General features: G+C 36.5%; 1 protein-coding gene across 19 annotated transcripts in view; it reads right to left on the reverse strand.

The window, feature by feature from the left end:
* EPS8 (EGFR pathway substrate 8, signaling adaptor) overlaps positions 1-24,862 on the reverse strand; it is a 171,367-nt gene that overhangs the window by 1,964 nt on the left and 144,541 nt on the right. For all 19 annotated transcript variants that reach the window (XM_023643178.2, XM_070269994.1, XM_023643176.2 and 16 more), the window contains 6 exons: positions 22,592-22,722; positions 19,537-19,645; positions 18,284-18,427; positions 9,037-9,259; positions 2,416-2,593; positions 1,078-1,207 (listed from right to left, as the gene is read on the reverse strand). In XM_023643178.2, coding sequence (XP_023498946.1) covers positions 1,078-1,207; positions 2,416-2,593; positions 9,037-9,259; positions 18,284-18,427; positions 19,537-19,645; positions 22,592-22,722 — 915 coding nt within the window. The remainder of the gene's footprint in view (positions 1-1,077; positions 1,208-2,415; positions 2,594-9,036; positions 9,260-18,283; positions 18,428-19,536; positions 19,646-22,591; positions 22,723-24,862) is intronic.

Consider the following 24,862-nt stretch of genomic DNA (forward strand, 5'->3'; position numbering starts at 1 on the left):
GGTGGTGAGGGCAAATGACAATAATGGGGAGTCTGGACCGAAGGAATTCAAAAATGTTAAGAATATAGAACTTTCTATCATATCCTTAAGAAGTAATCTATATACCCTCACTAAAATTAGAATGCGTAATGGTAACAAAACTGCCTCAGAAAAGATATAATCCTTATTCACATTCAATATACAGAAAACCTAATATAGAATCCCCAAGACCAATGTTGTAGGACAAATTTCCAAGGGAAATATAACTTCTCCTGACTGAGAATAGTTATGGGGTTGTATGCATGAAGCTATTTTACTGAGTTAACTGCTGAATTTATATAATATACCTGCTAGAGATAATTATGTATCAATTTCACACCAAAGCCTTTACCCTTTCATTTGAGTCCAAGTATAATTTTCATGAAAGCTATTAAGAGCTGTGAGATGTAACAGTTGGAAACTACCACTTACACAGCCCATTTCAAGTAGATCAGGATAGTGGAAGCTTAAGTATCTCCAATCTAGAAAACACTTACTCTCCTGCTTTCATACACACAACTATGACTACATAATTCCTCTTCAGGGCTCCCTATTTTTGATGATCCTTACCTAATATTTTTCCTCTGATTGTTTAGATGCATAACCAGGCCTAAGACAAAGAGCCAGGGTTTTAAGACCTTATACCCTCTAACCTATTAGAATCTCCCACTAAATATTAAGGACAGGCAAAAGAATTCTGGCCTCCTAAGGCAATGATTCACTCAGAAGTGAATGTCCATTACTGTATCAAAAATAAAATTCTTACAGAAGTAGTCAACGCATATAAAACAAGAACATTAGGGTTTTTATTAAATGTCCAAAAGTGTATGAAGCTCAAGCTCCGTGTTACATGAGCATTTATAACAAATTAATGTCCATGCAAATGGTCATTGATGGTCTTCAGGGACAAATGACAAAAGCTGAGTCAAACTTAATTCAGCTCGTATGAAAGGGAAATTCACCAATACGGACATAAACACTTGTCTCCAGAGCTTTCAATTTGCAGTCTACACTCTCAACTAATGAAGAAAAACACAACCCTAGGCTGACAAGTCATACCTCCAATGCAGCCTTTTGTACGGTGATTTGACTAAAGACTCTAGCCCCTTCAGGGCAGACTGTCTTCAGTTCGTCTTTATTGAGAGAGAAAAGTTGTGCACCATTTAATACTCCAAGACTATTGACAGTCCTGAAAAAACAAAAGAAGGAAAAAGAAACAGAGCATTAAAAAGAGCATCTAGAATAAACAGAAGAGAAAAATTCACAGTCCTGCTATAACCTCTTTTTTTCTAGGTGCTCCATACACTGGAACTCTTAAAACGATACTACAGTACTTAGGGCAATGACAAGGGACTTGTATGATGATGACTTTGAGGCTATAGAAGATGACTGATTATGAAGATCAAAAATGAGCCAATTGGGTTTAGTATCATTACTGTTGTGTACCAATTCTTTGAAATTTGGTGTTTCATAGAAGGAATAGATAACTTTCTAGTAACCAGGCAATTGCCTAACCAGTGTACCTCATTTTTCAGTCCTGCTGGGTAAGTGAGTTTATAATATGTCAAGTTCTCTTGAATATGTATTATTCAAATAATTCATTGTATCAAATACAAAAAAATGTTTACAAATTTTTAGATTATACATAAATAGAATCTTTACTGTGGGTTTACTAAAGGAAAAGCTCTATTAGATTATAATCTATGATAGGTAATGTTATCTATTTTTTATTTGCCTGAGAATCTAGATTGGGCAGCAGAAGGAAAGATTCTGCTATATGTCCTATATGGTCTGAGGAGTCTAGCTAAGACCATACTGCTACCCCGGGTCACCTGATGAGGAAGCAAGCAAGCTACCAGGCTGCGAAGCTGCTGACAGTTTGCTTTAGGGACCAATGATGAACAGACACGACCCCCTGGAAAATGAGGTGCCATCAATTGATAGTCACTTCTGCTTCTCCTAATTCCTTTTTAGTGAAAATAGTGATAGCCATTTCCCAAGCACAAACGAATGCTGGTTGGGCTCTTATAGGTTCTTTTTTTCTTTTGGTGGGGAAGATTGGCCCTCAGCTAACATCTGTTGCCTATCTTCTTTTTGATTTTTCTCCCCAAAGCCCCAGTACATAGTTGTATACCCTAGTTGTAAGTCCTTCTAGTTTTTCTGTGTGGGATGCCACCGAAGCATGGCTTGATGAGTGCTGTGTAGGTCTGTGCCTAGGATTGGAACTAGTGAACCCCAGGCTGCCTAAGCGGAGTTTGCTAACTTAACTGCTATGCCACCAGGCCGGCCCCTGGGCTCTTATATTTTCTAAGAATCATTTGTAACTTCTTAGTGACCAAATAGAAAACAATGCATGTTTTACACACAGAATTATAACATATTCCCAGAAAGACTTACACAGGGTTGAACCCCTTTGACTGTAACCACGTCTTCACATCCTCTGGTGTGGAGTCATAAGTGATATTGACAGCTGGCACATTCTGCCGTGGCACGGGGAACTTCTTCTGAGCACTCCGACCAATGGTCAGTCTGTGGATGAGCTCATCCTGCACTTCCTCCATCTGAGATTTCCTTCCTAGACACCAACATGGAGTAGGTTATTTTTGAAAATCTCTAACATATGTCACTTTCTCTAGAACCCCAAAGCCAATAATCCTCTGATCCCAACAGGACTTACAATCGAGTGTTCCCACCACCTTTCCTCACTTTCATCCTCATCCAATATAAATTCCATGATCAATTATTAAAATCACTCCCTGGCTCTTCTCTCTCTTCATTGTGCTCATCTGGCAAAACCCCAACCCTGTTAGATCTAACTTTCTGCTTCTTCTGTGCCTGCACCTGCACACTGAAGACAACACAACAATGCTGAATGATCTCATGTTAAATTCATGAATGGGAACCTCAACTGGGCTGTGAACGCTCCCTGACAAGCATACTACATTTCCTTAGGCCACTGGTTCTCCACTGGGGGAAATTTTGACTTCAGGGGTCATCTGGTAATGGCTGGAGACACTTTTTGATGTCACGACTTGGCAGGGTGTGGGGGTGGAGGGAGAAGGATGCTGCTATCCTGTAGTGGGTAGATGCCTGGGATGCACAAAATATTCTACAACACACAGGTCTGTCTCCTACAACAGAGAATTATCCGGCCCCAAATGTCAACAGGACTCGGGTTGAGAAATCTTGCCCTAGACCATATAACTGCCCACTTTCCTATACAAGTATTTAATATCTTCTTTCTTTGCAAACCTCCAATGCCTATTCCTCAATCCTTACCCTGAGCTGATGATCTTACTTTCCGAATTTCTGAATAAAATAAAGAAATTAGAAGAGAGCCTCCATGAGCTCCCCTAACAGTTCTCCTCACTTTCCCCGTACTCTCTGCCTTCCAGCCTTCCTAATACATTAGAGATGACCTGTTTCCATGCTTCACCTTTGCACTAGACCCCATGTTCTCTGTCTATTTAAATACTTTCACAGTAATTTCTCCCCTACTTATCGTATGTTATCAGTTTTCCTCTTTTACTGAATCATTTCATTGGCATACAAACATGCTATTATTTTATTATTTCTCTCACCTTTAAATAAGCCCTTTTTTGACTCCACAGCTCCTCCCAGCTACTGCCCATTTATCTGCTCCCCTTTCAGTGAAACCCTGTGAAAGCTGTCTATGCTAGCTGATTCCAATTCCCACTCTCTGATTCTCTCTTAAATTCATTTCAATCAGGCTTTTGGCCCCATCCCTCCACTACATTTTGCTAAACTCCTATGGTCAATTCCCAGTCATTGTCTCATTCAACCTATCGGCAACATGTGAAGAAGGCTATCCCTCCTAGAAACCCTTTGTGCCTTGTGGCCTCAGGGACACCACACTCTTCTGTCTCAATGCCCTCTCCTTCTCAGTAACCTTTTCTGAATCTTCTCATAGTGCTCCAGGCATATTCCTTGGATCTCTTCTCTGCCTGCACTCACTCCATCAATGATCATTGGTCTCATGGCTTTAAATGCCATTGAAAAGCTGATGACTACCAACATTATTTCTCCAGTCCAGACTGCTCCTCAGAACTCTAGACCTATATATGTAACTGTCTACTTGATATATTCATTTGGAGGTCTATCAGGTATCTCAAATAGAATATGTCTCAATCTGAACTGCTTATCTTCTTCCTGAAGCTTGCTTCTATGCTAGATTTCCCAACTTAGTGGTAATTCTGTTTTTCCAGTTCTCCTGGCAAAACACCATGGAGCTATGCTTGATTCCCCTTTGTCCTAGATTACATCCAATTCATCAGCAAATCCTGTTAGTCTTATCATCAAAACATACCAAAAATCCAACCACTTCATTCCATTTTTCTGTTAGCAGCTTGGTCTGAGCCACCAGCCTATTCACACGTCTCCCTGCTTCTACTCTCCACTCCTCCACCCTGCTCTTCATTCTTTTCTCAATACGACAGCTCAAGAGATCCTTTTCAAACGTAAGTCAGAAAGTGCAACTCTTCTGCTCAAAACCTTCCCACAGGATCCAAGTTCCTCCCAGTAAAAGGCCTTAGATGACCTCCACCTCTCTGAGCAACTCCACTGCTCTCCCGGATCCCTCTAGTCTAGTTCACAGTGGCTTCCTTGGTGCTCTTCAAATTGAAGAGCCTTTGCCTGGAATGTCTCCCTCCACATATCCACATCGTTCACTCTTCTTCTCCTTTAGATTTCCCCTATTTAAAATTACTATCCTCCCCTCCACAACATGGCTTTATTATTCTCCAAACTACCTAATTCCTTCTAATATTCTTTACCAACTTAATTTTTATTTATCTGCTTTCATTCAAGTATATGCCTGAGGAGAAAAGGGATTTCTACCTGCTTTGTTTGCTTTACCTTAAACACCTGAAACAGTCTAGGGATTCAATTACTATTCATTGAATAAATGAATGAATGAGGCATTCTGAGTTTTTCACTAAGACAGACTTTGAAAGCACCATGTACCAATCCCTAAAATAACTAGGTAAGAAAATGGAGGCCAAAAGAGGAGACATGATCTGTCAAAATCACCTTGTTAATTAATAGTAGAATTTAGCTAGAACTACGTTTTCTCACTTTGAGCTCACAGCTGTTTTATGACTAAAGTCATTAAAACTACCTTTGATTAACTTGTCCAGTATCCTTTCTCCCCTATCCATTTTATGCTTATGGGAAAGATGCACATACCTTTATGAGAAAAATGGGAAAGAAATGAATGTATGTGAAAGGGAATAATGTGTTTGTATATTTAAAATATATATATACGTACACACACAGACACAGACACATTATTTGTGTATCACCTTCAAGGATTAAGTAAAAAGAACTATATAGTAATCGAATTACTAATTAACTTGACCAGTGGCGATGATCTGGTCACTAATGGAGCTTTTTGTGACCATTGTTCCATGATCTTTCTTTTTCAGGAAGAGTGTTTTTGAAAGCCTTTGGTACTTCTGGGAAATAAGTGAAAGTGTGAAATAATCAGATCGTGTTAATTCAGTATAATTTTTTCTAATGCCTCAGTGTTCAGGAGACCTTTTGAAGAAGTCAAAAGAAAGAGAAATAGGAAAAAGTAAGGGAGGGATGAGGGGTGGGAGAGTGGGAGGGAGAAAGAATGAGGGGGCTAGAGAGAGTGAGAGGGAATATTATTGATTATGAAATTTAAGTAATACACTATATGCATTTCATTAGTTAACTCTTTTAAATCACTACGTCAGACTGCCATATAGCATATGAGTACATCTCAAAGGAATAAAAAAGAAAAAGTATCACCACACTAAAAGATTTATCTTCTCATCTACTGACTCAGCCACTGCATGATCATCTCTAGTCCAGCATAATCTTCTTCCAGAGAATACAAAAACCTCTTCTAATGTGCTCCTGGCTTTTGGTTTCCATTTGCAATGTTCTAGCCGCAACAACAAACCAGACTAACTTTACACCTCTTTCTAAAATGGCACTTCAGATTACAAAAGATTCAACTCAGATAAAAGGACTAACATTTCAAAGGAAATGGAAGAAATGCAAAACAACTAAAGCATTGGTATCTTCAAAAGTGACAAGAGGAGAAGCTTTCCGAATTCTGCGACAAGTCAGTTTGAATAGCTTATATGACACATGGCTCCAAGCAGCCAGTCTGAATAGACCACGCACAGTTACACGCAGCAAAAGGAGTCTGTCTGGCTCTTGCTACTTGCTACAATTTAAAAACAGGCATATCAACTTTTTTCCCTTGTTCAGGGCTCTCTGGTAACATTTTTATGAGTGAGTATTCACTTTACAGTGCTTTCCATTTTATTTTTATCATAAGTCTAGGCAGTAAGCAGAGAATGTAGGTAGCATAATAGGTATATTTTAAAAGAAATCTGGCTATCAATAAAGAAACACGTCTATTTTGGTTCTAAAAGACTGTTGAGAAGCCCCAACATTCATTCAGAAAAAAAGTTCTCCAAAAAAGTGCTCAAGAAAAAGCTATCAAGAAAATATTTGTCATAAACCAATGTTACCTCCATAAAAAATTAATTTAAGAAAGAAAATACTTGTTTTATAAAAAGAAATATATTTATTTAACATCAAAGTATATTTCTGAAATATCTTTAAAAGGAACTTTAAGTAAATGCAAAATTTTATTATTTTAAGGAAACAAGTACATGTGTTAATTTGGGGAGAGACGTTTATGTTTTATACACTAATGTCACCATTTTACTTATGAAAAACAGACTTGAAAATGATGAGTCACAATTATCAGGAGAGTTCTGTGTCTTTAAAATATTCTAACTATGCCTCTTTCCCATTAGGTTATTCTTAGTTCCTTAGCCTAGGACAAAGAACAAGCTGTTCCAACCCACAGATATGTTCCGAATGGGGGCTGGATGCCTATGAACTCTGATCCTAGGCCTGGAAAAAGAGTGCCACAGTGTCAAAGATTACTGTGCTGACGTATTGAAGGAGGGACATGTTATAAACTTGTGGCAAGAATGAAGAAAGAACAGTCATTTCTAGGGGGAAAATTTTCCTTAGGGAAATCAGTAAAAACATTTATAGAACTTTCTCTTCTCAAAACTAAGTCTTTAGTGTCGTTGAAAAAAATAAAAGTATCTTTTAAAAATATACACAAATATTTTTAAAAATTTAGTAGCATACTATATTTAAACACACACACGCATTATTAAACACACACATACAACTGTTTTTGCTACACAGAAAGAGTTGTTAATTTTTCGCAAACTTCATTTTTCCACTGGTTCTTTTGGTAAGGTCAAGATCTGGATAAGAAGGTGATTTAAATTGGCCACACTTCAGGACAGTAAGTAATGTATAAAAGTAGACTTGCACTTATGCATTTAACCAGAATTTCTAGGACATTTAAATAGCAATAGTTTCTGTGTCTTCTTTTTTTAAATATTTTCATTTATCAAGACTGACCACAACAGAAAAGATGTGAGTATGATTTACTGAAATGATAAAAACAGTAAGGTGAAAATGGGAGTGAAAGATTCAAAAATTTGGTTTTGAACTTGAATCTCAAGCATCCAGTCTCACCTATAAAGTTAATAGTTCAATACATGTATCTGGATATCAGAGATGAGATCTGATAAGAAGACAAATTTAGGAGTCATTCCTTTTCCAACAATACAGATAGTATTGAAAGAAAATGGAAACATGCTGATCATCTAAAAATCATCTAAACGTAAAAAAGTATGTTTATATGGATATAAGAATTCAGAATTGGGCCCTAGGAGAGGTCATATTGAGAGAATGAAAGATATCCTTTACATACAGACAGACAGACAGACAGACACACACACACACACACACCCCCACACACATACACACCCTTTATATACTTTTATCATATTGAGGAACTATCTTCCTGGCTCTAGTTTTCCAAGAATTTTTAGATACCAAGTATAAGTACAGCAAAGTAATTTTATAATACTTAAAAATAACATAATTTGATGAATAAACAGACTAGCCATATTAGGTAAAACAAAATAAAAGTTATCTTAGAATTACTTTTAGTTTTCAAATTATCTACACTGCTCTTCCCTAGTACTAAGAAGGATAATCCAAAGTTGGCCATCACATATTTTCTTTTAGCTTCTTTAAATCTGGTTTTCATAAAACCATTCATATGAAAAATCAAATTTAAGTTAATGAAAATACAAAGTCTAAAATTACATGAAATCTGAATTTGGAGGGCAAATTTGAAACTGCTATTGGCAGGTTGATTATACTAAGCTAGTGTGATTGTGTTTATGTATAGGAGAATAGCAAATATGAGGAAGAGCACCAGGAAAACTATGATGATGATACTGATGATGACAGCAGCAAGTATTTATTGACTGCTTGTACTGTGTCCTATTAGTCAAAATCAACCAGGGTTTTGCAACCTTAGCACCACTGACATTTTGGACCGGATAGTTCTGTTGTTAGCGGGGCGCTGTCCTGTTCATTGTAGGACATTGCTAAACACCTCTAGCTTTTACCTATTAGATGCCAGTAGCATCCACCCAATTGTGATCAAAATATGTCTCCAGACAATACCAAATGTCCCTGGGACTGAGGGTAAGATCACCCCTGGCTGAGAATGACTGATCTAATCCCATGAAGTAGACACTATTATTTTCCCCCACTTTTCAGATATTGAGGTATAGAGAGAATTATTAAATTGTTGAAGGTCACATGGCCAGTAAGTGATGTTTCCCTATACATACAAACTCAAGTATGTCTGGTTCCAGGGTCTACACTCGGTCACCACAATATGCTGGAATATGTGTAGAAATACACACATTAGAGAGCAGAGAGAATTTCCTATTTCTCAGGATTACTTGGAGGATGAGAAACTAGGTGAAAAATCTTTGCAATCCATGAAGTATGATGCAAGTATAAAGAATATTTATTATCAGTAGAATCAATAATAAACAACATTTTACTTAGCAGTGCTTTTAACTTGCAGAAAAAACTGTATATTTTTTGCCTCCCTGGGAAACTTACGGTCCACCGGAAGTTGTTTGTGTCTCTGGCTATCTCGCACAATACTGGAACCACTGTCACTGGAGTTGCTGTTCTGACGGGTTACATTTGCTGGGACCTTTGACACAGGAACTGGTGCTGGAGTGGAAGGTGGAAGGGGAACAGGAACAGGAGCTGGTGTTGGAGGAGGTGATGGGGCAGAGGGAGTATCAGTTGGTCTTGGACCATACTCCATCCTTTGTTTCTATAAAAAGACAAATGATTAATTTGAAACTGTAAAAATATAAACCTAGGCTAGGAAAAAACAAATTATACTTTGACAGGACCTTGTTGGCAGTTTATTTGTAAACTTACTTGCAAATCCACAGCAAATTTATGTGCGTATACACACACACACATCTCTCCAATCCTATATGATATAATGATCATTAAAAATCATCTTTTAAATATTCTACATATTTGTTCAAAATCAAAATGTAAATTAAGGAGTCAAAAGGATACACCAATAGCAAATAGTAGGATGAATAACAGTAATAAATGTCAAAAAAAACTAGATTTGAACTTGGAATCACACAAGACCAGGATAGGTCAAAAGATTTATGATTATTTTATAATTTTCACTAACAATAACTTCTAATTGCATTGGAAGTCTAAGTATCAATAACACAAAGCATTACTTACTTATTTTAAATGTATGCTATATTCAAACGTATTTTTAATTATGCTGTTTCCAAGTAATTTGTCAAGAAGAGGGGCAACATTTCACTAGATAAAAGAACTATGCTTTAAAATAAACAAGTAATTCAAAAATGTTAACTTTTTCAATTTATAACCCTTTCTGCCATCATCTTAATGCTAATTTCTTAAAATTAGAAATCTTCCCTGTTAAAATGGGAATGTTGCGGTGGACAGCAGTGACAGTAATGGTATGGTCTTTAAATGTTTATGACTAAACTCAAAAGAATATGTTAGAAAAAAGTCCATGTGGGGACTTGACTTTGCTAGAATACACAATAGCTTTCAGTAACTTTTTTTCCTGAGAAAGATTCACCCTAAGCTAACATCCTTTGCCAATCTTCCTCTTTTTTCACTTGAGGAAAATCAGCCCTGAGCTAACATCTGTGCCAATCTTCTTCCATTTTGTATATGGGACACCATTACAGTATGGCTGATGAGTGGTGTAGGTCTGCATCTGGGATCTGAACCTGTGACCCCGGTTGCCAAAGCAGAGCTTACTGAACTTAGCCATTACACCACAGGGCCAGCCCTGGGTAATTTTTAATCATGATTGTTAGGCTATTACAAAATAGTATTTGTGCATATTCTGTATTAAACTACAAATAGTTAAAACTGTAAACAAAATAATTTTAACTACTAGATATCTGCATTGTAACAAGTTCCAAATTCTCAAAAGGCACTTTTTCTTTCTTTTTTTTTTTTTGGTAGAATCAAAGATACAGAGCAATGACTTATAATTTAGGCAAAGTTTAGATACTGCACTGGCATGATTTTAATTATTCTACAATTCAGGATTAGCAGATAAAATGCAAAAAGTACGCCTTTTGGTAATCTGGTCTTTTGGTTCGAACAGTACTTACTTTTCATTTCTAAATTGGCCCAAATATAAGGTAATATTGATTTTAAAAGAGGCCTCCCCAATTTCCACAGAGACCAAAAACATGAAAGTACACACCACACAGACATACCACTTTTTAATTAAATCACTACTCAGAAAACAGCACACCAACCATCATCATAGTGGCCTTCACAGCAAATGAGTAACACCTGTGGAAACTAGTGTGGGAAAGAGCCCTAGATGTTTTCTGTCTCTTTAAAAGCTACCACTCACCAGCCAGTGGGGTGGACAAGGTGGGAAGGGCAGAAAGCAGGGATGGAAGTGGAACTGAAAGAAGTTTTTATAAGGCTGCCAGATACGGGAAGGAACGGGATGAAAGGGAGGAGAGAGGCAGAGAGGAAGGGAAGGAACAAGGGGTTAAGATTCATAGGGTGAGCCACGGAGTTAGACGGGAGAGAAAGAGAGACAGCTGCCCCTTGAGCATCCAGGACCTAGAAACATTTCTGATATATTCAATAATATATTAGCATTTAATATCATTACTATTATTCCCCACAAAACAATGTTCCTATATTTGGGCCAATAAAATATTTAAAGCAATCAAAATACAGCAAACATCACCAAAATGTAACACTTAGCACACACCAAAGCCATCTGATTAAAGTATATGCAATGTTCCCTTGAAAAGAATGTCCTTTGCACATAATTTCATGAAGGGCTAGTGAATTCTCACAGCAGGATTTCAAAAGTGTCACAGTTTACTGTTTTTAAAGCTTAAAGAAGCAAACAAAAAATACTATCAGCTCTGCATTTCATGATGACTCACATTTTCTGCTTTCATAAAAACACGAACAGCTAGTGTTCTGCTATCCATCAAATAATAATGTGAAAAACTGAGTATGGTTGTGTTATTGTTACATTAGAGACTGAAGACAGGCGCACCAAATCTTCTGTGCCTCATTTCATTCATCTGTCATTGCTCTATAATGCAGCTTTATCAGGATAACCTAACAGAATAATAGGCTTAGATATATACTTGATTAAAGTAAAGAGAAACCATATGAAAATTTTTCATGAATTATGTCATACATTTTATCTACTTGCATATTGTCCCCTTTTCTTGATCTCTCTTGCTGCCTCATGCTTCCCACCCCTGGAATGGAAAGGGGGGAAAGTGCCTTCCTCAAATCATTACAACCTGTCTGAAACAGCAATCCAGGCAGCTTTTCCGTGGAAACTGATGTCATTCTTGGTGTGGAGGAAACAGAATCTGCATTGACTCTTGACACTTTTCTATGTCCCTCCCTATCTGCCTCACTCTCCTTTACCTACCACCCAATTACAGCTCTTCCCTTCGTTATTTCTGTCCCTTGGCTACGTTTGGTTGAAGGTAGAGAATTGATGATTCCAATGCACCCTCAACTTATGGAAAGTCTTGGAGGGCAGAACTAACTCCTGAACTTTCTTCTCCCAAACGAAGGGTGCTGAAGCTCCAAATCCAATAATGACATCTTGACCAACTCTCCCTGTTTCCCAGGACTTCCCAGTTCCAGCACTGAAAATCCCTCCAAACCCCTCAGTTGTGAGCAAACTGGAATGACTGGTCACCTTGCTGTGGACCTACTTTTGTACCCTAACTGTCACTTCCTAACCCTTGCCTTTTATCTCCCACAAATATATTTAAAGTTCTTTCTCTTTTTGGCTTTTTCTCTTTCTGTGAAAGAAGTCAGAATTACTAGACCCCATGGAAAATGTTCTCTCCTATTGATAATTAAGTTGGAATGAGTCACTTTTCTTTAGCCATTAAAGCTGAGTAGAAATTCTCAAGGATTAAAGAAAGTTATTTAGAGATTAAGTTCCTGATTTGTAAGATACTGCTTCAGCGGGGAAATTATGCAAGCAAGCCCAACAAAGCCATTAAAATTGCACTGTTCTTAAAAATTTAACCTACATGTTTTTCCTCTAAATTTAGTCTCTTTGGAATTCTGCAAATGAAAACTAGGCACAGCTGGAACATTTGGAGGGCATTCAGTCCAGAGATTGAATCCAAAAGATTATATTAAAAAGCAGTGCCATGAGAGAACAAATATGGGTTACCTCTGACAGCTCGCCAAGTAATTGCTATTAGAAAATGGAGCAAATCACATCAAATGAGAAAATTAATAGAGAAGATGGAACTAAAATAATATCAATTATGCTTTACATCAAATATCAGAAAAACATGAGCAAATTAGTTTTTGACAGTAAAATTACCTGCCCACAAATCAACCGGTGAAGGAGCTTGTAAGCTTGTAAATATGTAATTAATTTCCATCACTCTTATCTAGCCATGGAAAACTAATTATATAGACTCACACTACAGTATAAACAGTGTAGACTATTTCAGTAACTATATGTATATTATTGTGTTTTTAAAATATTAAGATATAGGCTCATCTCATTCTTATAGCTTAAAAAGAACACAACTAGAGCTCATTAAATGTAAGGCAAATTCTTCTTCTTACAAAAGGAAATATATATTATGGTGTGTTTTAGTGAGATAAACTAATAAGCAGTCTAAACAAATACAGAAAATTTTATAATTTTAAAAATTATTTCAAATTTTAAAAATTTTTAAATTTTATCATTCTGCACATGTGAATGTGGGACAGTAGTTTATATACATATATATGTATATATATATAAAGAGAGAGTGGGTATTGTTCAAATTATTGCAAGAAATATTTGGGAAAATGTAAACACATGGGGCAGAATAAAAAGTAACCATCCTTATCTAAAAACCATGCCTCTAATTAATAGATGAATAGAGTTCTGAGATTAATCTTAAAAAACTAAAATCAAAAAATGTCGTAAATTTTAAAGAACTGGATATCATCAGGAAGTTGGTCTGCTGGAATGAACATGAAGGCATCTTTAGGAAAACGATCGCTCTCTGTCCAGTTATCTCTGAATGTCTGGACTGAGCTTGAAAAACTGAGTATTCCTAACATGGGCTGAAATTAGTAGTGCTAGTGGCTCAGGAGTCACCTGTAGAAAATATTTCTACTTTTAATTTAGGGCTATTTAAACATGCATATAGAAAATAACAAAATTTTATACCTAGACTGGATTGTGGAGATCACGAAATGTGTCCCCTTCCATTTCAAAGCTGAGTAAACTCAAGTACAGAAAACTAAAATGCTTTCTTTAAGGTCACACAGCTAGTTCGTGGCAGAACCAGGACTAGAATCCTCGTCTACCAATACCTAGATTCAGTTTTTTTTTTCCACAATGTCATAGTACCTCTTGCTAGGAAATAGAAAAGATGGGAAACTCTCTGTTGAATTTAAAGGACCAGAATGACCAGACATTCATAATTATTTGCATCTTGGTAGAGGAAGACTATCTATAATAATAATAAGCACACAGACTTAATAACTAATCATAAATGAAAGACTTCTTCAGTCAAGCCTTTGAGTGCACTAGACATAATAGCAGGGGAGGGTCTGGCTTCCGTCCTTGGCATATAACATGAGACTCTATATGGGCCAAAGGGTAATTCTCGTAGATGAACAGCCACAGTGCTGGACGTCTGGAAATCAAGTCAAAAGAAATATCAGGAAACTTCATGTGGCAAGTAGATGCCAGATGGGGAGAAAGCACCCTGATGTGCGTTTCTTGCCCAGCTAAAATACTATAAAGCCCTCAAACGTGCTACAACAAAATTTTTATCAAAAGATATGTTATTTATCTTCATTTCTCCATAACCTCTCATAAGCATTTACTTCCTTTTCCCTGTGGTTTCATCCAACATTTTTGTAAGTTCCATATCTTTCACATATTCTCTATTACCTCCCTCCCTTTTATTTTTAAATCTTTGCTGAAGCCACGGGGGAAACACATTAGGTGGGAATGGCTGTTTTTACAGAGTTGTTAAAAATCACTTCAAATGTGAGGATATTAAATAGCCTGGACTCTCAGGGATGGCGGGTGGCAATTCAACACCTACCCCTCACTACTGGTGCCAGGGACTAGCATCCCTGCCATCAGAAGAGAATCTCTAACCCAAAGTGTGAACAACAGGCAAGGGCTGCTCTTGCACCCTTCACCCAGGGTCTGCCATTATTCAGATATATACTTCTTCCGTATAGGAAACAGAGGGTATGAAAACAAGTCATAATTATGTGCATTTTTAAAACATTTGGTGGCTTGCAGATGCTACATGGAAATAGTTCACATCTAATTCCTTTACTCCCACCATTCAAAAAATGTCTACTTTGTAAGTGAATTATATAATTTGGATCATTTTCCTATATGATAAAAAAAAAAGAGAAAGAATTCATGAAATCCAAGGAATGGATGCATAAGGCAAAAATCCAATTTCAAAAATGGTGTCTAATCAGATCAACTTTTATCACAGTACAATGCATGGTAAAGCTATTCTGAGAAGATCTCACTTTAAGCATTCATATAATGAAAAACCATGTCTATACAAAATGAGATGACAACCTTTTCTAAGCACTATTCCTTATAACAGTTGAGTACATCAGAGCATGGACTCTGATTCCTGGGTCCCAATCCTGGCTTCTCATAGCTGTGTAACTGTGGGCAAGTTACTTCTCTGTACCTTAGTCTACTCATATATAAAATGTGCTAGCACATAAGGTTGTTGTGGGAATTAAATGAATCAGTCTTTGATAAGTCCTTAAACAATGCCTGGCACACAGCATGAGCATCTTTCTGCAGTATAGTACAGGGATCTAAAATGTTTTTGTAAGAAGTTTCTTTAAGTTTCTTCAAATACTTTTATACCATCGGATGGAAGAGCCATGGGAAAAAGTGTGTTGTTGGCCATTTCTGAAGAGAGATGGTGGCTGCTCCTAATACACAAGCACAAAGGGAGGAGTAAAGCCATGGCAGGTGGCCTGGAGATTTGATTCCAGACAGCATGCTTTATGCAGGATCTGATCAGTGCTATGCTTTCTGTCTTTCTTTTTATCAAGTGCGAGACACTGGCACTCAATAAATATTTTTGGGGTGAATGAATGAAAAGATGAATAAGACACAGAATTGCTTTTGCTATGTTTGTAATCCAGTGGCAGTCTATAAGTTAGGATGTTAGGATCTCTAGAATTTACATAAACATGGTGGTAGCTTTTTTGTCATTCTGAAATAGGCTGCAGGAAATTTCTTTAGACATTTTAGATGAATGTATCTGGTAATGTCGTAGAGATACAAAATGATGGGCACATATTTATGAGGAACTTTTTTCTTTTCCTTCCTACTCTATCTAGTCATTTTGTGTGTGTGTTATAAATGCTTTGAGAACAGGAATCCTTTTAGAGCAGTATGTATGCCAGATAGCAGATTGTCAAGCTTGCTTATTAAAATCTGACAAAGTCTAGTGGTTTGGTTGGCCTCAGCCCAAAACTTTCAGGAGGTGTTAAAAAATAGATTGTTTTTAATGCCTTGTAAAAGTGCTTCCCTCCACCTAAACACACACACACACACACACACACACACACACACACAAGAGCTTCTGTACACATTTCTGCATACATCACTGCATTCAGCGTTGCAGCCAGAAATTTTCAGAAGACAGTGAGATAGTGTTGAAAAGTTTAAAGGGAAATAGCCCAAGCAGGAAATCCTCACAAGTTTCTATTTACATAAAAGGGCAAAACAAACTCCTGAAACTTGTGAGCACTTAAAAAAGTTCTTGGTTGTGCCAAAGGTGACAAAAATATAAGATGAGGCTCTGTTCACGAAAGGAGGAATAGATTTTATGTTCTCAAACAAGTACTCTCTCTACCTATGGTAGGTATTAACAGTTTTGGTTCAATTTTAGACAGAAGCAACATTTAAACAGAAAAGCCAACTTATGGCTCAAGCAAGGAATCAGGATTGAAGAAAAAGGCAAGACTGAACAGTAAACAGGAAAAGGTAAGAGAGGTTAAACTCCTTAGGAAATCGCAGGTGGGGGAAAATATTTAGAATTTACATTATTTGCCAGTTTTAAGTATCTTATTTTACTGGAGTTTGCCCATTTCTAGCAACCACGCACACAAAGAAAAACAAACTTGAATAATTGTTTTTAACACCTAAAATATAAACTCTTGGCTTCTGTTCACATACAGCAACTAAGGATATTCCTGGTAAATAGTGTTTCTTATAGTTTATCATGAGTTAAGTATTAAAAACAGTCCTTACAGCTCAAAAGGTATATACTCTATCATTACTTTAGGCATCCATTTCAAGCATACACTCTAAACACTGTTTAAGGCACTCTAACAGAAAGAACATGAAGAACTGGCATTTACAAACCAGACAGAAGCCTATAGGATGTTGAGAAACCACATCTCAAAATCAGAAAAGGAGGAACTTAGGAAAGAAAAAGGTATTAAAACTAAGTTAGAAAATTCACTTCAAAAATCCATGGTAAATGGAGTAGACCATACCTTGAATAACTCAAACTCCTTCTTTGGCATCAACAGCTAATAACAAATGACGAACATAAAATAAGTACATAATATATATGGATGTCAGGCCAGCCAAAACATAAGCACAGCAAACTAAATTTCCATTGCCATCACTTTAAGTTATCAAGATATATAAATTGTACACCAATTCTTTATTTTAAATGTTTGCTTGGTTCCTGGATTCTAATAAGGCCAAAAGTCACTCTGGATAAGTCCAGGACTTGTACTGGCTCGAATGCCATGAGGAGCCAGAAGTACTTAAGAACGGTCATGGCAGCACATGACACAATTCTGGGTTTTGACAACCTGTATTTTGCTAAGCCTAGGAATGGAAATTAACTGTTTCACTGCATACTCTATGCAGCTTTGGCTTCTTCTCGAATTTATGGCATTATTAGGGGGTCAGATGTGATCTTTGCTCAAGATTCTGAAAATTGAAAGAATTCTTCCTGGAGGCATGAGAAAGAAGCCAACACAGGTTCAGAGGGTAGTCCATCCATCTTGTCTCTGTTGGCAGATCCGACTCTAGAGATTCTGCCACAGGCCAAAAATCCCAAAACTTTAATAACAAGTGAATTCAGGTGTCAGGGTGAATGAGATAACCAGGGTCACTGAAATCCTGAAAACATGGCATGGGACTCAAGAATTATTCAATGATCAAGAAGAGAAAGCCTGGCCCATCTAACGCATATCATAACCACATTTTAATCTTGAATTCAAGAAAGAAAAATTATTATAGTGCAACTGAACAAATACTCATGTGTTAGTGTAAGGTGAGATGAACGCAAGTTCAAGGTTAGTCTGTGGCAGAACATTGAAGAGAATGAGAGCAAAGTCTGGTGAAGATGAAGAGCTGGAGACTCCAGCCGCTCTCTCAGTACCATCCTCTACCAAGAGGAAGCCATCGGGTGGGAGAGCTATGGGTAAGAGGAAAGAGGCGGAAATACTATTTCTCCAAACGTCAGAAATATGGTAGGGTGAAAAAAATAGCATTCAGAGAAAGAGTCATTGAATGGTAAACATTGTGAGCAATTTCCTGAAGAAGTAAATCAGAAAACATGTGTAATTCTTCCCTATGTCTCTCACCTCTGCCCACCAATTACCCTAGGAAAAAACTGTGTAAATTGTACCACCAATTAAGCCCCAAAATGATTAACCCACTAAAGATGTTTAAATTCTGTTTAAGAGTAACAAATTCGAAAATTTGTAAATTCTGCTAAGAAATCATAATTACCTGTATGGTATGTGTGTAAGGTGGATCAGCACGCCCTAATCCAGATTCTGGAGGTCTCACGATATCCAAAATGTTATTTGGCACAAATCCAGATTCTCCACTTGCATTTCGAACTTTCCACCATTGCTTCCTATCATCAAGGATCTGCCATCAAGCAAGAAAATAAAGGCATCATTTCTGCACCAAAGCCAAAATTGAAGGAAGTTCAATTTTTATTCCTAGACCAAGAAACTTTTTCACTTCTAATAAGTTGACTTTGCATCAACATACTGCGGGTTGAATGATTCTCAGGCATTACACTAAAGATTACAATTACTAGTATAGAAAACGAGTGGGACCACTATCAAGAATCTACCCAAACTCCATATTACCTCCCAAAAATATTTAACTATTTGCATTATCTGAAGTACTATAGGTGACTAACATGACTCTCTTGGAAAGGTCTATTGTCAACCACCTTTGGAATAGAAAGGAAAAGTGTGAAAATCACTTTTTTTTTTACAAAAGTTATTGTGACCATCCCACATTATATATTAAAAAAGATGAACTCTTGGGGCTGGCCCAGTGGTGCAGCGGTTAAGTTCACACATTCTGCTTTGGCAACCTGGGGTTTGCCAGTTTGGATCCTGGGTGTACTGCTTGTCAAGCCATGCTGTGGCAGGCGTCCCACATATGAAGTAGAGGAAGATGGGCACGGATATTAGCTCAGGGCCAGTCTTCCTCAGCAAAAAGAGGAGGATTGGCGGCAGATGTTAGCTCAAGGTTAATCTTCCTCAAAAAAAAAAGATGAACTCTCAGTTACAACCTAAGAAGGAGATTCAGAAGGCATGGTAGATTATTCCCAGCCTGCTCACTCACTGTTGGGTATGTCTATGCAAGGGTACCAGGAGAGGAGGAAGGAAAAGTTTTTTCTTATTAAATTATTATGGTACATCTACATCTGAATTGATAACTAGCCTTGATTCCCAAATGAATAAAGCCCAGAAAAAAGAAGAGAGAAAAATGAGTAAAGAAATCCAACCTCCGTCCTCCCCCAAACAAACAGAAGATGGATAAAGCAGCTAACTCTCCTCAAGAGATACAGGTATCTATAACATAGTGTATCACTGGTAAAATAAAATAATACTGAAGAATAACTTCTTGACGTCTGATTTCTGAGGAAGGTTTCTTTGGGGAAGGGTTAGATATATACCAAGAGAGGAATACAATAAATCCACTTTATGAAGAGCATAAAAAAGGTAAAATTCTACTACCTCTAAAATATCATCCTTCAGAACTGAGAGCTCACTGTTGTTCCTTGCCACAAAGTCATACTTGGATTTGGCATATTTCTTGGGTTGTGTTTTGACTGGATCATAATTTCTATAAAAAGAAAGAAAAAAGATTATTTTCTGCTAGCTCTTCCTAGAGGCTGAAAATAGAAGTAAAACATTAAGGCAAGCCAATCCCTACCAGAAAACATTTTGACCAATTATTTAGATAGTAGTTTAGTTTTATTATGTCTTACAGAATATGAGAACTAAAAGAAAGTTTGGAGGTCTTACAATTAAAATGCACAAACTACAGCTGGGCAAAAAATAAACTTAAGGGGTCTGAATTCAACAGGTGGTGTATCTAATGACATGGTAATTTCACTGAAAAGTGAATACAGTCACGCGTTGCATAACAAGGTTTCGGTCGATGACAGACCACATATACAATGGTGATCTCATAAGATCAGTACTGGATAGCCTAGGTGCGCAGTAGGCTATACCATCTAGGTTTGCCTAAGTACACTCTGTGATGTTCACACAATGACAAAATCTCCTGAGGACACATTTCTCAGACTGTATCCCCATGGTTAAGTGATGCATGACTGTATACTTCATATGGTATTTACTGCATTTCTTCATGTGTAATAGAGGTTAAGGTTAGTAATAGTAATAATTAGAAAAACAAATTCCAAACCTCTGTGTACTTCACATCAGACCAGAACTTTCAGATGGTTTTTGCAATAATGATGACAAATTTCCTTAGCAACATAGAACATCAATGATCCAGGTATCTATCAACTATCCAGCTCCTATTAGGATAGCCCAGCCGAGAGAGGCAATCCATAAGGACAGACAAGTGAGATATACAATCCACCTACTATTCAATGTATTTTTTAAAAAAATTCTCTCTGGCTAAAGTTTGACAACTCTAATATCTATATACTTGAATACTCCTTCATGTAATTTTTTTCCCTAAATTCCATTTACATTTCTTATTTATCAAAGGTTACTAAAAGAAACCTTCTGAAATTCACCACAGTATTCTCCAAATGAGGGACAAAAATATGTTTAAAAATAATGTTCCTTACATCATTGCTCATATCCTATGTAAAATTCCATGAGATAAATATTTTTGAGGATTTAATACTAAGAAAAACATTGTTTATCCTAATGAATTGATATATACTTCTTCCTTTTCCTAATGATAGTAAATGATTATGTTTCTCTTTTTGCAGACAACGATGAAGTTCAAAGACAAATTTGAAATTCAATCACAGTGTCAACCTATACCTCAAATATTTAACTCTTATGCTCACTTTTGATTTTTTAATTTTGTATTTTATTTATTTAATTCGTAACATTTACATTACTTTAACTGAATATCATTTAAGGGAGCTGCCTGAATCCATTTTGGAAGTAGGTAGGGTACAGAGATATGACTAAATCAGTAAGTCAAAGGTATACCTACTCCCCTGATACTCTATAAAGATCGAGGTAAACTTTTAAAAGGCTTTGTGATAAGCTACCCAAAATAAATGGCAGAGGGTTTTTCCATCAGTAATACTATACCTTACAATAGATTTGCAGGTGAAGGACAGAGAGGTAGTGACTTTGAAATGTTAGGTACACAATCATGTACCTGTTCAGTCATTCAGTAAGTCAATCAAATAAACCTACAAACACTTACTGAGTGGCCACAACGTGCTAGATGTGGTCTTAGAACATGATAAAAGTTTTCTACTATCAATACGTACTATAACTCTGAACACACATGAGAAAGGTACTCAAGTGGTTTTCTAGCTGCTTAGCTGTGAAAAACCATCCCAATTTACTGGAGCAATGGAACAAAAAGAAAAGGTAAGAATTACTAATCTGAAATAATTTCCAGAATATTGACAGCTAAGACAGAAAAAAGGAAAAAGAAAATAATAGGATGAGTAATGAGTTAGTCAAGAAGAATTTCAATGCAATAATTTTTAAATATCCAAACTGATTTTCACCCATATCTACTAAAAATTGAATCTATAATTAAAACTCATTTCATATGTTGGCATTTTCAAAACGTATTATTCATTGATTTTTCTTTGTACCAAATTTAATATGCTACTGTTGCCCTTAAGAGTTATACCTGTATAATTTGCACATCAGTTACTTAATACCTCTGTCATCATTCCCGACAAAAACCAAAAATTTTAAATCTCACTTTATTTAGATTCTATTAAGAAAAGAGTATACTGAGAAGAAACAAAGGGCATGCAACATGGTGCTAAGAGAGGCTTTGAGGTAGGAAAGTCCTAGGACCAGTTCTCTACTCCACTTCATCTGATGATCATCTCCTGTATCCTTGTGACCAATATTTCACCTCCTTTTCTTTCTCTTTGGTATAGGGGTTGGCCTCTAAGTAAACCTCACTTGCAGTGGCTAGAAAACAAGACTGAAAAAGTGAACCTATTCCACTTCATTTATTTCTTCCTTACCTCAATTCTCCATCTTTGCCTATACTGAATTTTTTTAAGAGTGAAAATATGAGAAAAGAAATGAAATGTAAAACTAGAAAGTAAAAATAAAATATAATAAGATGAAATGGTAAGAATGGCAAATAAGGCATTGACTCTGTTTAAATATTTAACTTATATTTAGTTTAAATATTTCTATCTAAAGGAAGGGATTTAGTTTTTGTTGGGGGAGAGAAAGATGGAAATTATTTCCTTTAAAAGTTATAGGGCTGGAAAGATCCTTAGAGACCATCTGGTACCAACTAACAGAGAGTTTCAGAACAATTCTCCTTTCTTCTTGATTTACAGATTTTGTCAGAAGCATATTCTTAAAAAGAGAAAGTCATCTAAAAGCATTTGCACTAAATTACACACTGGAGGTCCAGACATCTTTTGTTCATCAAAGCCAGTTCTAAAAAGGAACAAATGTAACTTTATCAAATAATTAACAGATGGAAAGCTTAAAGAAGCAGTGAACAATGCAGACACTGTCACCTCTATTTGCACTAAACCAGAAACAGTCATCCACAGCTCTCCAAATGGTGCCCATGAAACGTTACCTATCTACATGGCGATTAGGAGTTGGCTTAAAAGCAACGGCGGCTTCCCCTTGATCCAGATGCGACCCTCTTGAGTAAATGTTATTGAATGCATACCCATCAGCTGCAGGATACTCTGATAGACTGGATTGCTGAAAGACAGGAGGGGAGGTTAAAGAATCAGCAATACTATTTGAATGAGCACTAACATCAGTCAACAAGAACCCGCCACGATATTGTGGTCAGTTTCATTTTCAAGTGATTGACCATTATGTTAATAAATTATGAAATGGCGGTGATACATTTTTGTACACCTACTTGTAAAGCCCTAAGTAGTAAGGAAAGCAATTAATGCAAAGGCTAAATCTTAATTCTGGAAATAGCCAGGTACAAAAGCAATAAATTCTTTCCTCAGGAATTTCAGTAATAGGTGACTTTGGTTTTAGGCAGACTTTAACAGCTTGTATAAAAATGGTCTAAAAACAACAGGAATAAAACCCTTAATCCTTGCTCTCTATGTTTAAGACACAGACCTTTACCCCTCTGGCAAAGCAAATACTGTCACTGGAAAATTATATGAACTCTATGCATTAAAATTATACCATTTTTCTCATTTTTAAAATGTACATAGACACAATTTTTTACTTGTTAAAGAATGACAGCACTATTATCAGATTTACTGTTGAAGGAAATGCAGAAAGGCAGAAACACATTTATCTTGATGGTCAATAGTACTGGGCTACCAGGCTACCCCTAGGGAGAGCTGAGGTCTATGGGTCCCAGGGAGCAGCATGGTTTTAGAGCTATGGGGGGAAAACAAAGAAACAACCAAAAAAACATTCACCTAAAGACTTTGTATTATTTCTTTATGTAAAATGAAGGATGGGGATTGCACGATAGACCGTGAAGCAATGGAATTTCTGGCTATTTCGATTATTTATAGATTTACTCAGGCAAAATATTTGAAATTGGGAATATTTTAGAAAAGTATCAGACACATGTTTACTATAGTTAATTCTGATGAAAAAATTGGCAGGTGTAGGGCTGAGCTTATCCACAGACAGAATAGTTGAGATTTCCCCGATGGACCAGTATTGATGTCAAATTACCCATATTATATTACTCTGGAATATTCGTCACTGGAATACACTTAACACAAAAATACAAATAAACAATTTTCACCACTTAAATTCCTTAGCTTAAACCATCAAGAAAATGAAAAGGCAACTTAAAGAATGGGAGAAAATACCTGCAAATCATATACCTGATAAGGAGTTAACACCCATAATGTATAAAGAACTCATACAACTCAATAGCAAAAAAACGCCAAACAATCCAATTAAAAAATGGTCGGAGGACCTGAACAGACATTTTCCCAAAGAAGACATACAAATGGCCAACAGGTAAATGAAAAGATTCTCAGTATCACTAATCATCAGGGAAATGTGAATCAAAACCACAATGAGATATCACCTCCTATCTGTTGAGATGGCTATCATCACAAAGACAAGAAATAACAAGCGTTGGCAAGGGTGTGGAGAAAAGGTAACCCTTGTGCACTCTTGATGTGAATGTAAATTGGTGCAGTCACTATGGGAAACAGTATGGAGGTATCATAAAAATTAAAAATAGAACTACCATGCAATTCAGCAGTCTCACTACTGGGTATATTACTGACGGAAATTGAAGAAATATCTACAGTCAGCCCCATGTTCATTGCAGCATTATTCACAATAGCCAAGATATGGAAACAACCTAAGGGTCCATAAACAGATGAATGGATAAAGCAGATGTGGTATCTATCTATCTATCTATCTATCTATCTATCTATCTATATATATGCATACATACATACATACATATATACACACAATGGAATATTATTCGGCCACGAGAAAGAAGGAAATCCTGTCATTTGTGACAACATGGGTGGACCCTGAAGGCATTATGCTAAGTGTAATAAGCCAGACAGAAAAAGACAAATATTGCAAGGTATCACTTATGTGTAGAATCTTAAAAAAAAAAAATCAAACTCATAGAAACACAAAAGAGAAAAGTGGTTGCCAAGGGCTGGAGGAAATAGGGAGAGGTTGGTAAAAGGGTACAAACTTTCAGCTATAAATGAATTAAGGTCTGAGGATCTAATGTAAATCATGGTGACTCTAGTTCATAACACTGTATTGTACAATTGAAATTTGTATCATTAAAATTTGCTATGAGTAGAACTTAAGTGTTTCACCTCCCCCTAAAACAATAAATATATGAGGTGATGGATATGTCAATGTATTAATT

The sequence above is a fragment of the Equus caballus genome, chromosome 6 (genome assembly GCF_041296265.1).
Source record: "Equus caballus isolate H_3958 breed thoroughbred chromosome 6, TB-T2T, whole genome shotgun sequence".
NCBI classification, from domain to species: domain Eukaryota; kingdom Metazoa; phylum Chordata; class Mammalia; order Perissodactyla; family Equidae; genus Equus; species Equus caballus.